Genomic DNA, 16556 nt, shown 5'->3' with positions numbered 1-16556 from the left:
CACCCCCCTTTTTGTAATTCGTCTCTGCCCCGTACGTAGCCATTGCGACAACAAGAGCGGCACAGAGCAGCATCGCAAGTCGTGCGCGTCCTTGTTGACAGAACTCGTCCATTGGGAACTTACAAGGCTGGCTGGACTTAGGGGTGGGGAAAGAGTGGCGGGGGGGGGGGGGCGTAAGTGGCTGACATGTGGGGGTGTCGTGTTGCCAAGATGTTAACTACCTCGCCTGGTGTGCAGGAGGTCGTGGGTCTGATCCCGACCCTGACGCCTGCTGTATATTTGCATCATCGTGCGGTTCGCGATTGTAACATCGTGCCTGCTGGGCATGGTGGGTTTACTTGCAAGTTGCGGTTCGTCAGACGTCATCATGCAAAAGCACATGTTATGTATTTGTCAACAAAAAAGTCTCACTCAGTAAGAATGGGGTTTTGGATGTTTGGCAAATAATGTGAGATTTCTTTTGTTGCGGGAGGAATTCAGAATGGTTGTATAAAACCCACACAGAGACAACACTGGGACCCATCATACGCGGGCCAGAGAGACACTTGCTGTACTGTCTCTTGTATGCATGTGTGTTGAACTTCTTTCGCACCGTATGTAGCCAACCGTGTTAATCGCAGGGGCGGGGGAAAGACAACAATCTAAACACTAAAGAGAGACTTCTGCCTTTTTGGTGGGTTTTTCACTCGATATTATGTAATAATGTTAGTATTGTGCTTGTTTACCCGGGAAAGACTCACTGAGTCTATCGCAGTAAGACGCGATGCTGCAGTGCGTAATTCCAAACGAGTACAGATAGTCCCCGACTTACGATATTTCGGTCTTACGATGGCGATAGCGATATGACAAAATTGTAAAATATTTTAAATTTCGCGCGGCAGGCAAACGCAGAAGCGTACGAGGTACGATCTTGGTGAGTACAGGACAATATGATACGTTGCGATACGTTCGATGCATGTATGATACGTAGCTTTAGCGATTTCATTTTAGGGTTACCACGATACGATATGTTCAATGCATGTTAAAAGTTTTTTTTATAGCAGATAGGATTGCTTCCTGAAAAAACTTTCTATTAAATTGCAGTTCACGTAAGTAAGCTAAGAATTTACCTTTTTTTTACTTAAAATTTTAATGTGCAATACAGTATTGTAATTAATAAATACATACAGTATATAGTGTATACAGTACGGTACTGTCAATTGCTCTGTTTTACTAAATTATCACCATTCTTTAAGACTCCTGGGTAGGCTAGGCCATCTTCGACTTACAATATGTTTAACTTACGATGGGGTCGTCGTAACGCATCTCCATCGTAAGTAGAGGACTACTTGTAGTTTGCAGTTATTTTTTCCGGCATTGGGATATTTGAACAAAACCAGTTGTAATTGTGTGGTTTTTTTACTTTGGGTGCAAACTGGAGAACGCGGTGGAAACTCGTGCGTGACAGGGGAAGAGAACATACTTTTTTGTGTTTAGTTTGATGTCCTTCTCCCGTACCTCCGATTAGCACGGTTGGCTACGTACGGTGCGAAGGAAGTTTAACATATATACATACAACCGCCATGTAGAAAGATGCCTGAGTTGTTAAATGAACCCAGGCCCTTCTTGATGTGAGGCAGGAGTTGTTACCGCTGCGCTACCCTGCCACCCACGGACGATGGCCTCCACGTCTCTGTGCCTCGCCCGAGCCTGCCACCGCACATATTGCGCCTGTGTAGGCGTATGGGAAATATCACTGTTTACAATATCACTGTTTAAAATTGAGGGATAAGCAGGTGGTGAAATATGACACAAAATATCGATTCACCGATGAAAATCCACGTTTTACGCTCAGAATTGCACGCATCAAATTGCATGCGCGCAAACCCTCCTGCTTACGATCAGAAAACAAAATGCGAATAAACCGTACCATTAACACGGGGTGAACGAGATAGAATTGATTGAAACCGCAATTTCGAATCGTGCCAATTCAAAGATATCGCTGGGGTCTGGGGCAGGGAGCGCCGTTACTTCCCAGCAGAATGCGCGTAGGGAATCGGAAATAATTCAGCACAAGCTCTCAGTCTATACTCATTACACGAAGCTTTGGATCTCTTGTCAAAACGGCTTCATGGGTTCCTCATGATCGGCTACTCAGCCCAAGAAGTTTATATAATATTTAGTTTTGTTTTCGTGCAAGAAAAACACTTAAAATATACATTTAACACGCTACTGTATTTACTTTGAACCACAGAAAGGCTCCATCTGATGAAGTCTGGTGAGCGCATTGTGTACATTTAAAATCCCATTGATACGCTGTCTTGAGTTGGCAACATTCAGCAACATCAACAAACAGGTGAAGGGCTTTGTCTAAACAATCTCTAGAATGTGAAGTCAAGGGCGGACGCACGGCACGTGTTTTCACGGAAGGTGACTTGGCCATGGCAAAAACCTTGACACTCTCATCCAGTAGACATCCTCGTCGTGTGGAAACCAGATACACCACCAGAAGCACCTTTTTTAATGTTTTTCACCTCAGACGTAAAGGTTATTTCGCCATGGCAAAAAGCTTGACACTCTAATCCAGCAGACATCCTAATCGTGTGGAAACCAGATACGCCACCAGAAACACCTTTTAAAAATAAAAAAGTGTTTTTCGTCTCGGATGTAAAAAAAAAACCCCGCGTCGGACGACGTGTGGCGACGGCCGCTAAGCGAAACGACGCGACGACATTTCCCTTTGCACGCCGCGTTGCCCTGCACAAACAAAGCGGCCGGCTCCCCCACCGGCTCTTAAGTAAAATATTTGTAACATCTGTGGCGCCCCGCGGTCTTCGGTGGAGGATGATGTCGCGCCGGCCGGCCCACTACTATTCCTAGACTCAATTTAAACCCAGGGGAGCAATCCGTAGTGGGGGGCATTGTTTTTTTTCGCGTTATTTTGTAAAAAAAAAAATGTATCCCTCCCCGCCGCCACCTGTACGCGTTTCTCTGGCCTTGTGAAGTAACAGGGCACGTTTAAAAGTGTTTGTGTTATGCTGTGGTCGGTTAGTGGCCAAACCTGGATCGCGAACAATGGAAAAACCCGGCTATCACCGCTCTGAACCGTTTGCAGGCCGGTGCTGTCGTAACCCTCTGGGCTAGACTGCCACAGGGAGATGAATCAGGAAAGTTGTCATCGATTAGCAGGGAGACCTTGTCGTGATCGTCGTCTTCATCATCAGCGATGGCCCATCCCTCGCAGTATTGCAATGTCACTGTCTGTCCAGCTCTTGCCCGTGAGCTGATCTAATCGCTTCATTTCCGCAGTGGTCATCTTCCCGGGCGTGTTCCCTATAACTCGGTGTCCTAATTAAAACAAAAAATAGGGCACTAAGGCACAGCTCTTTAAAGTCAACAGTGTGATTTCCAAAAATTCAGCAAAAAAAATATTGGCTTTATGTATTTCTATTCATTTTTGCTTTGGCATATTATTTTAAATGCATTTTAAACTTATTAATTTTATTTTCAAATCTATCTTTGTATTTGTTTAGATTTTGAGCAGGAAAACCACAGTGGCTTCCAAGATGCTTGGGGCCACCAAAGATGCAAAATCATGTAATTGGACAGGCACATAGAGTTAGGAGCTATGGTTTTCAAACTGGTGGTGTCAATGAAGGTGCGTCACAGAGATTAAGAGAAGAATAGCCCTGGCAAAATGTATATTTCAGCAAATGGGATCTGGATTGAAAAAGAATAAATTATTAATGGCAACAAGAATTATAATACTACAGTGTAACATGCGCAGGTCTGTTCTCCGATGCAGATGTGAAGCTGGATGATTACAAAGACCCCACAGAGCAAACTAGAAGCAAGAGAAATGTGGTTATTAACTTAACAAGGATGTTAAAGATTTCATGGACAGACAAGATGAGTCAGGTGTACTACGTAGAGCAGGTAAAAAGAGAAAATTAATAAGAATAATTAGAGAAAGGCTCGCTAGATTTTGTGGACATGTAATGAGAAAACAAGAGGCTGAATGTGATGTTTTCACTGGGAACATTACAGGCGCCACAAGAAGCCGCGGAAGACAGCGAGTTAAGTGACGCCATGAGCAGTTTGAACAACTGGATGCAACTGGGAGGATCTACTGGAAAGTTCCAGAGTAATATCATGGAAAGAGATGAATAGAAGAAAGGCCATAAAAGGGAACCTTAAGGAATTTTGGGCAACTGACAAATGAGATATTAACGGTGATAAAGGAAACGAAATGAAAAAAAACATTGCGAAAAATGAAATAAAACAAAACAAAAATTATTTGTTGTTTTATTTTATTTTTTTACCTACGTGACTTTACCGAAAAAACTAAGGAGTATGGATTCCTGCAATCACGAAAGCTTCAAGTCACGATTGTGAATATAGTATGAGAGCGAGAGGCGCCAAAAAAAGTTAGGTACGGGTGCAATTGGGCTGTGTTTTGGTTGAGCAGGGAATTATAGAGGGTGGGGGGGAGTGAAGGGAGGGAACCGAGCTGTGTAGATGAACAGAAAGGAGATTCCATGAAACGTGGAGAAGCAATGCTGACAACACTTTTGTGCCAAACAATATTTTAGCAAATGGAAATTTTACTCGGAGTAAAAAGAGACTTGTAAGGCTAAGGGAGGCAGTGAGAGGGACTAAGTGGACCTTTAGGATAAAGAAAGCTCAGTGATATTTAGCCATTACATTTACGTTAGACAATGAAAATAATAAATTAGCCTTACCAATTATTATTTTTATCTAGCTTGAGTATAGTAACGTGAATTTTCTCGATTGTTTTTACTTGCTAGCAACATCATTTGTTATTGGATTAATGTATTTCAATAAAAGCCTGGTGCAGAGCACAAACCGCGATGCATTGAGGGGTTTACAGAAACTCCGTGGACAGAAGTCCCGAACTCTGTGCTCCTGGGGTTAGAGGAGGAAGGAGATTGGGCAGGGAACAACATGATTTTAATATATAAAGTATATTTTAATCTATCTAAACATTATTTTAAAGAAATGATTGGCAATGTAAAAAAAAAAGTTAGGATTCAAAAAATGTAGAAACAATATTTTTTTAAACATCTGGAAACGTTCCAACAATCATGTTCCACTAAAACCGAGCTTGGCAATTGTTCTCCCGTGAGTTGGGGTGAGATGACAATTGTTGCTCTGAGCCACTATTCTGTAGATTCCACGTGCGTATGATTGGTGTGTGTGATGGGTTTGTGATGTGTGTGTGTGATGTGTGTGATGTGTGTGTGATGGGTGTGTGTGTGTTATGCCGTGGTTCTCCGAACAGAGTGGGCTGTGGTCGGGTGAGCTGGGAGAAGATGCCATGGCAGTGCTTTCCCAACATGCAACGCAGGTTGACCTTTCACCCCTGGAGCAGGCCATCATGTAAGTTATTCTTCAGGCAATTTATCCATTTTAAATTAGCTATCATCTGTGTTTCCCAATGTGCTGGCACCACCATTTAACACATTGAAGGCTTTCGCGACCAGTATTATTCATAATAACGTTTTTTTGGGTGACATTGCGTAAATATAAATGTGTCGTTAAACCCGCCACCACCCGACACAGTCAATTAGCAAGGTTTGTCACGTAAACAGAACGTGCCAATTAGTTACTACTTCAGCACACCGGTGTGTTGGAGGGTAAACCCACAACATTTACAATTTGAGTACGATGTTTTGCTGGTGATTAAAACCAGCTTCGTCAGAATATTTCACCGGCAAAATGTCGCGATTAAATTGTAACCCTTTCGTTTTACTCTCCAACACACCGTTGTGTTTACATAGTAACTAATTGGCATGTTCTGTTAACGTGACAGCTTACTAATTGGCTGTGTCAGGTGGTGGCGGGTTAATGACACATTTATATTTAGGCGATCCAACCGCAAAAAAACACTTTGTTATGAATGGCACCGCAATCATTTAAAAACAAACAAAAAAATCCTCATGGCGTTTCCCAATTGACCCGAGCGCTCCCCTCTGTCGCGACGGTCTCTCTCACCCCAAGGTGGTGGTTTGTGTACAGCGACCATCACAGCAGCAGCCCCATGTTGCCCGATTGCCTGATGCAGCTGCTCAAAACCCTGGAGGAGAAGTGGACGCTGTCGGAACAAGGTCGCAGCAGGCTGCTACCGGACCAGGTAACGACAGCGGAATGAGCGGCATGGGGGTGAAACGGAGGACATGCAGTAGACGAGATATCGACGGGATTTACCGTAGACCAGTGGTTCTCAACTGGGGGTACCTCGGATTGTCCAAGGGGGGTACGTGAGGTGATTTATAAATGTGTGAAATTATATCATACATGAGAGTTATCGGTGAATAACCATGTATGAACTGCCAATATAAAATAACTATGATAAAAAAATATATGAATCCATATGGTAACCTATAACGATATAAAAGACTTTTCTAAACATTGTAAACAATGCGGGTTTCCAAGAGTAGCCAGCGAGCGTGAACACATTACAACGAGCCTGCAAAGCGTCCATTGATTTTGCAGTTACTCGTTAGTACGCCTCACAAAATACATTTATTTCTCAGAACCATGGTTGAGTCAGGCAAGGGGCTACTCGGTTGAAACAAAATTCAACAAGGGGGGGTAACAGGAGCCAACAAAATGGTTGAGAAACACTGATTTAAACGATGGCTAACCCTGGCTGTTGCGTGTCTGCCTTCACAGGGACCGCGGCTCCAAGACAGCTTCGCGAAGCTCATCTCGCAGAACCTGTGTGCGCTCCGAGAGCTGCACGGCAACTTCCCCCTCACAGACCCCGCGTCGCTGCCAAGTCTGCGCGACCTCCTGAGGTTCTTTTGTGTTTCTTTTTTTGGTGTTTCCCCAATTTATATTTATTTTCTCACAAAGTGTTTCCATCCGAGGCCAATCGCTCAGGGCCAACAATGCCTGTTTGCCACTTGGCAAAGCTTTGCGGCTCTCTGGCACAGCGGCGGTACAATCTTTGGGCTATTCCAAACAGCACGTCCACATCCGCTGTTAGAAAAATGTTATTTTGTCTGGAGGGCCCCGGAGAGCTAACATTACCGAACGTGTGCAGAGTTTGATGGCTTCAAACTGTCACTGATGACCGAACAAAAAAACACCAAAAGGTCTTTTCCATCACATTCACCCATTAGTCCAGGGGCTAAGCGCTGGACAGGGGCCTCCATTTAATTCCTCGCGCCAGGAGGAATGCCAACCACGTTACCCCACTGCAAGCGACGCCCATAACCACAGCTATTTACTATTTTATTTTACCAGGTAAGGCCCACCGAGCTATATAGCTCTTTTTCAGATGTGACCTGGCTGTCACAAATGATAATCCAATTCAGCGGCTTATCGTGTGGAAATTTAGAGCAGTCAAATGTGGAGGGTAAAAACTGGAGGACGCGGAGAAAAATCAACACGGCCACGGGGAGAGAGACACGCAAACTCCAAATGTACGGGATCGAACTCACGAACCCCTGTAAACCAGGCAAGGTAATTAACATCTCACGACTGCGGCGCCCAAATTGGTGTGTGATGTATGATAGTAGTTTTTTTTTTATATATTGGTGTGCATCTTTGTTTACCCTTAGGTTCCTGATACATCTGTTTGGATCTCCGCTGTATGAAAAGGAGCCCAGGCAGCTTGGAGAGCCGCACGGAGAGCTACAGGCCACCGTGGGGACAGCCCTGGAGGTACAAGGCGCGTAGTTAAACACCCGCGTTAGCCAGGGGCGTTGACTGGGATACAGCCCAGCTGGTGTAGCGGCTGGGCACACATTTTATTAATCTTTCTGATATGAAGAAAGCCAATTGCCAGAAATATTGCCGTATAAAAGTACATATTATATATATCTTCCTGTATTGTGAAGTGTTCATGATGAATGTTAGAACCTAATTCTAGATTTGAAGCTTTCGTGACTGCAATGATTCATATTCTTAGGTTTTTTCGGTAAAGTCACGTAGGTAAAAAACATTAAAAAGTAAAATAAAATAAAATAAAAATCACGACGTTTCGGAGGCAACACAAGATTCCGTCTTCAGGTGGTACCGTCACAGCTACGACAGCTGTATCAAGTAAATTTACTTGTAAATTTAAAATTTACTTGATACAGCTGTCGTGGCTGTGACGGTACCACCTGAAGACGGAAGCTTGTGTTGCCTCCGAAACGTCGTGATTTTTATTTTATTTTACTTTTTAATGTTTTTTACCTACGTGACTTTACCGAAAAAACCTAAGAATATGAAAAATGTTAGAACCGGCGAGGTGATTCAGTGGTAGAGTGAGCTGCTCACAAATGGTAAGTTCCAACTTCAAATCCTGGTTGATGATTGACTCAGACCATCATCCCTCTCGGGTCAATAAAAATAACTGCCACTTTGTTGGTAAGTCAATATTGCTTGTCCTCTGGATGGACTTGTCCCTACCATAGTAATGCAGAATTTGCACCCGTGACTTCAGGCTTTGAGCAGCAAATCACTGTGACTACCCGCGAGCGTGTTGAGTTTTTGTTGGTTGTGCTTCTGCACCACTGCCAACGCAGCATCACAAGAACAACAACAACCTAATGTTCAATCTTGCACCTGTCCAACCGGGCTTCCAATCCAACTCCATCACTACTCAGCCAGGACACGAAAACAGCCCATTGAGGCAAACGTGTAAACACGGGCTTGTGTGCAAGCGTGCTTTGGTAATGCAGCCCATCACATATATATGTATGTTGAACGTCTTTCGTACTGTACGTAGCCAACCGTGGCTAATCGGTTGGTGGCAAGTTCAGAGCGGCTGTCAGATGGAAACGCCGTTTCCTGCCATAAAGTACAGTCATTTCCACTCCTCGGCCACGACTGCCAACGGATGAGCACCGCCCAATGCCTATTTGAGCTCTAAGAATGAGTGCGTCGACTTGTTTTTGCCCCCGACATCGGCCAAGACAATTTGGTTGACTTATCTTGAAACTCATGAAGCGACTTGTCTGAACGTTTCATTCTCAATTAAGTTGTACAGTTTTGCTACACGCAAAGTGCCACCAAATGGTTTAGAATCACAGACGTGAGCACGGTAGTTCCATTAACACAACAGTGCGATGTAATAATATAGTGCTGTTATGAAACCGTGTCATCCAGCGCTGCATGTACGGCAATTTAATTACAGCGCCTGCATTGAATAGACGCTGACAAATTGGGATGGCAACACACAAAGGTTCTGTACATCCTAAGCAATAATTTTGCTGCAGAATATATCACCGTAATCACCTGGCTCTAAACACTTTCTTCTGCTTGATAGATTTTTTGTTTAACGAGTTGCTCAGATGTTTGTAATTGAGCTGTCTTCACACCGATAATAGAACGATTTCCCACACCTCCGATCAACACGGTTCGCTACGTACGGTGAGAAAGAAGGCCAACATACAATCAGACGTACATTGATTGTCACGTATGTTTAGTTTCATATTATAACCACAAACCATGGCGGCAGCAGCAGATGTGGATGCTTGAGACACAAACGGAAAATTTAAAAACTCTCCGATGTGCGACTGTGGTGGTCATCCAGAACACAACCACGAAACACTTTTTAAGACTCGATGCCCGATTCACAAATACGGAGGAGGAGGAGGCGGCATCATCACGGCGATGATGCACCACTCTGCTACTCCTGACGCAATCATCTGGCTCAACCACTTCATTGTAAAACTATAGCTGCTGCTCAATCTCAGCATCAGCCATCGAACAAAGACGATCGCCGCATCGCGCGCTTTCAGACGCGCTTCTGCGGCCGTCTGGAACGCTCTTCTATACTATATTAGGAAGCAACTGGAGCTATGCACTGTTAAATATACATTGGAATCTCATTTCTTTCCAATTGCTTTTTGTGTTGAGTTTGCTTTCCTTCCTCCGTATCTACAATTAGCATGGATGGCTACTTACGGCGCAAAATAAGTTCAACATATTTCACTTAAAATGTGGCTGTGCAAGTGCCTTCATTCACTGTTGATACGGGCAAACATCCATGGCTTTTATTTACAAACCGGTAACAATTTTGAACTAATGGTATTAAAGCAGCGCGTTGCTTTGTGTGCTGTGCTGCGATCAGGAAGCGTCTGAACTCTGGTACAACAAGAAGAAAGAGCCGTTCCATGCACTGGAGGTAAAAAATAAAACTGATTAAGATATTATCAGGCCACCTCCATACAAACTATTTAACGTGTAACGAATGTAGTTACATATATGCAGTATGAGTAAAACTCAAGAATAAAAAAAATCGAATGTATCTTTATTATAATATAATAAAATACACCGTGGGCCCTGTTAAAACCCAAGCCTTCTTTAGCTGCATAACAACTGCAATCCCATATTTGGGCCTTGAAAGGTAAAAGCCCTGCTGGCGGAATATATTATTTGGGTTGCGTTTGGAAACGTAAATTGAAACGGTTCAAGAAAATTAAGAACTTCATTTGTGTTGTTATGACAGGCTGTATTCTCGCTAAGGTGGTGAGACGTTAACTGCCTCGCCTGGTAGACAGAAGGTCGTGAGCTCGATCACGACCACGACGCCTGTAATTTAGATTTTGCATGTTCTCCCCGCGGCTGTGAGGATTTTTGTTCGGGTCCTCCGGTTTTGCCCTCCACATTTAGAATCAATGTGCGTTTAGAGTATTTGGCTGCTGTACATTTCCACATGATAAGCCACTTTGTTGAGCTATAATTTCTGATGGCCAGGTCGCTTATGAGAAAAAAAGAGCCATTCAGTTCAGTGGGCCTTACCTGGCAAAATAAAAAAAATATGTATAGTTGTAGTTTAGTTTAAAGTGGCGGCGTTGTTGTGATGGCTTGCGCAGGGAGCCCAGGAGCAGGTGCTGGCCTACACTCGGCTGTGCGAGATCATCTGGACAGAGCTCAAGGAGAACGTGCCCAAGTACAGCCACGCCTTCGTCAGGTGGGCTCCCCGTCGACGCCGCGACACCGCACGGCAACACGAAATGTTCATGAACGGTGGCAAAGGTGCAGCCGTGCGCTTGCTTGCCATAGCAGCCAAATGCACAGGTTGATTCTAAATGGAGGGAAAAAACCCGGAGGACCCGGAGGAAAATTCACGCAACCACAGGAAGAACATGCAAACTCTAAATATAGAGGCATCATCAGGGTCAAGATCGAACCCCGCAATCCTGTATACCAGGTGAGGTAGTTAACATTTGCCACTGTGTCGAGATCTTGAGAGCCGCGCTCGAGAGGGTTATGGCCTTTCTTCCACACTGATCAGATGTCTTGGAAACGGTGGAAGCACCCACACTTAAACCCGACATGCGAGACCTGCCGATGAACTGTCTGTGCTCTTCCTATTTATACTGTTGGGTGGACAGAGTCGGCGAGATCTTAGAAACTTGCCCCATTGTTTTAACTGCCGGGCTCATCATTACACCGTGGCAGTTTCTGGAATATTAATCATTTAGAATAGTTATGAAGGAAACCCTCACTTGGTCTAAAGCCCTTCGTAACAGGTCCATGCGTTGGGATGTTTTGCTAAATCTATGAATGATTGTTTGGCATGTAAACGATGTGTGTTTTGGGTTGTTGTTAGGCATGATGTCCGACGTTTCACTCCACGTGCTGGGAGCTTCATCAGAGAGTGAATTGTGCGTCAAAAAGTTGTCCGTGGATGGCTCCCGCTCGTGGTTTCCGGCAGCGTTTGTTTGAGTAGCCGCATGCTGCCGATGAGTCTTGGTTGAGCCAACCACTCCAGGGTTTGCCTCGTTGAACCAAATGCTCTGAAGGCGCTATCCCAGGACATGGTGTGAAACATCGGACAACGTGCGAATCAACACGCGGCACAACCCGAAGACACATCAGAGAGTTGGACAGCACATACCGTGAAATCCGATGCGGCGGTTAAAACGTATAGCAACCGAAATTTGTTCAAATGAAAATTGTGGAATCTGGCAGAAAGGCGCAATGGCACGATGCTCTTTAAATCCATAATAGAGGGGTTTTTTTTTGGTTAGATCGCGTAAATAAGAATGTGTCGTTAAACCACCACCTGACACAGCCAACTAGTAGGGTTTGTCACGAAAATAAAACGTGCGCCAATTGGTTACGAGTTCAGCACACCGGTGAGTTGGAGAGTAAAGCAGTAAACATCGACCTACATTATCACCATCGTTAACGTGGGAACCTGTAAAAAACCGCGAGCTTTTCATTTGAACATCGCCTGCAACGTGTCGACGGTCACGTGGCTCTGACTGTCGTGGAGCAGGGTGGTCAAGTCATTCACGTGTTGTTGTTGTTGTTGTTCACGGCGTCCGTGTCCTCATCTGATGATGTATCTGCTCTTGGAAACGTTCAAAACGCATTAATTAATTATCCTCGTTTCTCCCCCCCCCCCACGCCCGCCCCCGCACAGTTTGGTGGACGTCAGCTTTCAGAGCGTCTGGTACCAGAAAATGGAGAAGATGGTAAAGACAGCTTTACAGAATTTTTTATCATTTGCACACCCCTTATTATTGCCAACCTTATTACGGATCAATTCAGACTTCATTGGTCACCCCGTGCCCTTATAAATCTCAGCGTTCATCTTACAAAGTCCCATAACTAGGGAGAAATACAGACAAATATATACATTGTACAATAATACGCGTAAAGCGGATGGGTTGACAGGTATGCATTTGACATTAAAGCCTCGCACTTGGTTAGCCGAGTGAATTTATCTAAATCTTTCGAGACAGCCCACTCACGTGACGCATCACCCGAACCTCCACATAGATCAACTAAAACTACTCAAGTATTTTTTTTATAATTTACCAGGTAAGGCCCAATGAGCTATGTAGCTCTTTTTTAGAAGCCACGTCACCACAAACGATTGCTCAACGAAGTGGCTTACCATCACGTGAAAATTTATAGCGGTAGCCAAATACGGCACGGGCTACGCAGGGATTCTCTCGACCGCAGAGCTTAAAGCTAACGAATTGCCAGCGCTCGTGGCCCAGTAACAGGAGAGAAAGCGCAACGGCCTAAGTGCGTCGTGGGCCCTTTATTAATAGCACGTGGAAATGTATAGCAGCCAAATACTCTAAACTTATGTTGATTCTAAATGTGGAGGGGAAAACCGGAGGACTCGGAGAAAAATAGATACGTCCGAACCTCCCTCATTGCCCAGCCTCTCATACAACGCACCACATCACCCGGGAGCGACCACTTCCGCAATATTCAATCACACGTTGGGAAGATAGTTCGGTGGGGGGGGGTCAATGGAAAATCAGCGGGACGCCCGTCACTTTGAACCGCTGCGTTACCCGGGAGTGACCACTGCTCTCACAATGGCGACTGCTTCGTTTGTGCACGTGGCAGCTCGCGTGGGATGTGCAGACCATGCTGGGTCAGCTGAGCTCCTCGGAGGACTACCGGCTTGACGGGGAGACGGGAGAGATGCTGCACATCTTCCACTCGTCGCTGCACCAGCTCGCCCAGAACGCTGAGAAGCTCGGCCTTCGGTAAAACCCGCTTCACGGTGGGGTGGTAACAAGGGGTTGGTGGATCGCACCGATGCTCTGAAAAATCCCATCACCGTCGGCGTCGAGGAGGAGTCATAACCGTGGCTCGGCAGGGGAAGTGGGAAACAGCAAAGGTCTTTACTCATGAGCGGGGAAACTTTCCAAGGTTAATATTGTTATCTCCTTCACGATAGGGGGTGTTTGTTACGTGGTTTACATTAGCCTCCTATCCTATTGCTGCTACTCAAACTCATTTAGTAATCCCCCCCCCGACCCCAGTTTCTCGTCCTTGTCTGCTGCGTCACAGTTCACTGTTTCTGTGTCGTCATTTTTTGGGTTTGGCATCTCAGTTTCTTGAGTTACTCTCTCAGTTTCTTGGGTATTCCCCCCGAGGCTTTTCAGTCGGGGTCTCACCAAGTTGAACTCTTTGGGATTGACCAATAGAATGAAATGTGATATCGCACATGCAAACGTGCAATATTTTGCATCCAGTTACTCTATATTGAGCTTCTAATTCCGTCTTACGATAAATAATGTTTGTCGAATTCAGTGCAATGCTGCTTCTTCCACGCCGACACTCTCCAGAGCTGTGGTAGGGAATCTGCGGCACGTGTACTGGACATGGCCCATGACTTTGTTTCGTACAGTCCGTGGCCACTCGGCCTTACCCCTTCCTAACAGCCCGCAAACGACTCAACCGTCACCGCCACCATCCTAGCCGTAACGTATCGAGAACTAAGGGGGAATATTTTCAAACCTGTCGACAACACTTGTATGTATGTTGAACTTATTTCGCGCCGTACGTGACCAATCGGAGGCACGTTTATAATGTGAGTGCGGTTCTGTCACCGGCAAAGATGAGCCCTTGTTATTTTTCGTGGTAAAACTGGATAATGTGTGGGCCGACAAATGTTTTCATGAAAGTCCTACCCCGTCCTTAATTAAAATTATGCTCTGCACGGTTGCTCTTGGGGAAGTCAGGTCACAGCACCTCGTAATGGCTCAGGCCCGTTGCTGTTTTCCAGGGCAAAGATCCCACCACTCCTAAACGTACAGCAGTGGCTCGGAGAGGCGGTGAGCACATGGGTCGGCATGGCTTATGAGAACATGAGTTCCTCCATCCAGTCAAGCGTGCAGAAAGACAAGGTGAGGCATGTGGTCGTCTGACCGCGAATGGCTTCGGAGCGTGGGTAAACATCGCGAGGCAGTCCTCGCTACCATCCTGACGCATCTGCTCGACGTACTCTGAAGGAGTGTTAAAATCTATAAATGGCAAGAAAACCCCATCGATGTCCGAATTAAATATTTATGAATTAGAGATATCAGGTTGCTGACCCCTGATCCATCCCACGTAACGACTCATCCGTCCCGCTTGACGACTCATCCGTCCCGCGTGTGTTCCCCATGCCCCTCGCAGCTGGAGGCAGAGTCGTGCTCGGTGAAGCACAGCCTCTCGGCGGGGCTGGCCACGTCGTGGTTCACCAACGCCCTCGCCTTCTGGCTGCAGCTCGCCTGGCCCGAGCCGGCACAGAGCCTGCGCATGCTCGACTCGCTGCTGCAGGTTTGTGAACGGAGGGTCACGCGTATGTATGTATGTAGCCAATCGGAGGTGCAGGGAAAGGACAACAAACTAAACGCAAAAAGCAGTTCTTAGGAAATTAGTTTGTAATCTAGATGGTTTACAGGTGCATAGCTCCAGTGGCTTCCGACAAACATGCGTTTCTAGGAAGCCACGTGATAAGCCACTTCGTTGTGCTATTATTTGTGGCCAGATCGCTTCTGACAAAAGAGCTATACAGCTCAGTGGGCCTTACCTAGTAAAATATTAAAATTGTATCTTATAGTTTGTGTATCGAAAAGAAACAATTAACAGGTTTACCGCACGGTTGTCCTTTGGCTGTCAGTCCTTGAACGTGGACTTATGAGTTGCTATATAAAAGCAAACGCAAGGAGGAGCCCTGCGAGGTTGGAGGCATTCTGAGTGTCCACGGATGTTCCTGTACAGCCAGAATGGGTTAAAGAGGTCACCAATTTACCCATCTGTCCTTGTTCCGTTTTATCCATATTTAATATGTGCAGTTTTCCTGGAACTAAAAAAAAAGATAAGGCTATTAACCACATGCTGATAAATATATGTATTTTAAAATATATTGTAATTCAGACTTTTAAATATATTCACTTTTTGTATACTCTATACCCACACCCACATTGATGCATCACTTAATTCAGAATAAATAATGTACGACATTTTAAAATAAGTTCACAGTGTAATTTTGTTTAAATATGTGGTAAATGTTTATCACTCGGATGTCTTGAGCACCTGTTGATTAGTGATCGCTTCAACGTTCAAGACGCACCGTTATTTAAAACTCTTAAAGTGATTCAGAACCGAGGAATTGAATTTAACAGTTGAATCCATCCACTAGAGCAGAGCAGGCTCTGCTTATTAAGCTGCGCGAAGCTCATTTCCACTTAATAATTTGGTGACGCTGCTTCATCGGTTGCGATGCACAAGCACAAATAACAAAACGCTCATCGCACTCGTCAATTACACTGCCGCCTTAAAAGGAAAAGTATAAAATAGCGACGTTTCGGGCAGTGGCCCTTCTTGATCGCGCGTGAATAATGCAAATCATAAAACTATTTTATTGAATTTACATTATAAAGAATTTAAATAAGAAACGTGTTATGAAGAAGGGCCTGTTCCTGAAATGTCGCCTATTATATATTTAAAATGTATTATATATATTTACCTATTATATATTTTTCCTTCAGAGGAAGCGGTGTTATTGACGAACGTGTCGACTTTTTTTTCTCCTCTTCATCATTTCCACCGAGACTCGATCTCACAGCCGAGCGAGCACCTTTACCTGGAAACGCTCTCGTTTATCCGAAGCGCGTTCCGGTACCTGTGAACGATAGGCAACGACTTTAGCACAGCGTGTGCGTGTCCACCCCCCGCGGTCCCGCAGGACCTGTGCAACGGGGCCGTGTTTTACGTGGCGCAAATGCGGCAGAAGCTGGAGAACGACTACTGCTACTTCAGCGCCGAGACAAGCATCCCCCTGCCCAAGCAGGTACACAGAGACAAAGGTC

The 16556-nt window shown here is 45.1% G+C and overlaps 1 protein-coding gene across 3 annotated transcripts in view; it reads left to right on the top strand.

Annotated features, from left to right (window-relative positions):
- The window catches only part of LOC144730379 (BAI1-associated protein 3-like), a 48680-nt gene that overhangs the window by 16670 nt on the left and 15454 nt on the right, over nucleotides 1–16556 (top strand). For all 3 annotated transcript variants that reach the window (XM_078611165.1, XM_078611167.1, XM_078611164.1), the window contains exons 11-21: nucleotides 5282–5379; nucleotides 6001–6133; nucleotides 6676–6800; nucleotides 7569–7671; nucleotides 10070–10123; nucleotides 10815–10912; nucleotides 12374–12425; nucleotides 13318–13460; nucleotides 14486–14606; nucleotides 14878–15021; nucleotides 16433–16537. In XM_078611165.1, the coding sequence (XP_078467291.1) occupies nucleotides 5282–5379; nucleotides 6001–6133; nucleotides 6676–6800; nucleotides 7569–7671; nucleotides 10070–10123; nucleotides 10815–10912; nucleotides 12374–12425; nucleotides 13318–13460; nucleotides 14486–14606; nucleotides 14878–15021; nucleotides 16433–16537 (1176 nt within the window). The remainder of the gene's footprint in view (nucleotides 1–5281; nucleotides 5380–6000; nucleotides 6134–6675; nucleotides 6801–7568; nucleotides 7672–10069; nucleotides 10124–10814; nucleotides 10913–12373; nucleotides 12426–13317; nucleotides 13461–14485; nucleotides 14607–14877; nucleotides 15022–16432; nucleotides 16538–16556) is intronic.

Source organism: Lampetra planeri, chromosome 35 (assembly GCF_965212315.1).
Source record: "Lampetra planeri chromosome 35, kcLamPlan1.2.h2, whole genome shotgun sequence".
NCBI classification, from domain to species: Eukaryota; Metazoa; Chordata; class Hyperoartia; order Petromyzontiformes; family Petromyzontidae; genus Lampetra; species Lampetra planeri.
The sequence above is the reverse complement of the archived record's forward strand: the minus strand, read 5'-3'. Positions and strand labels throughout refer to the sequence as shown.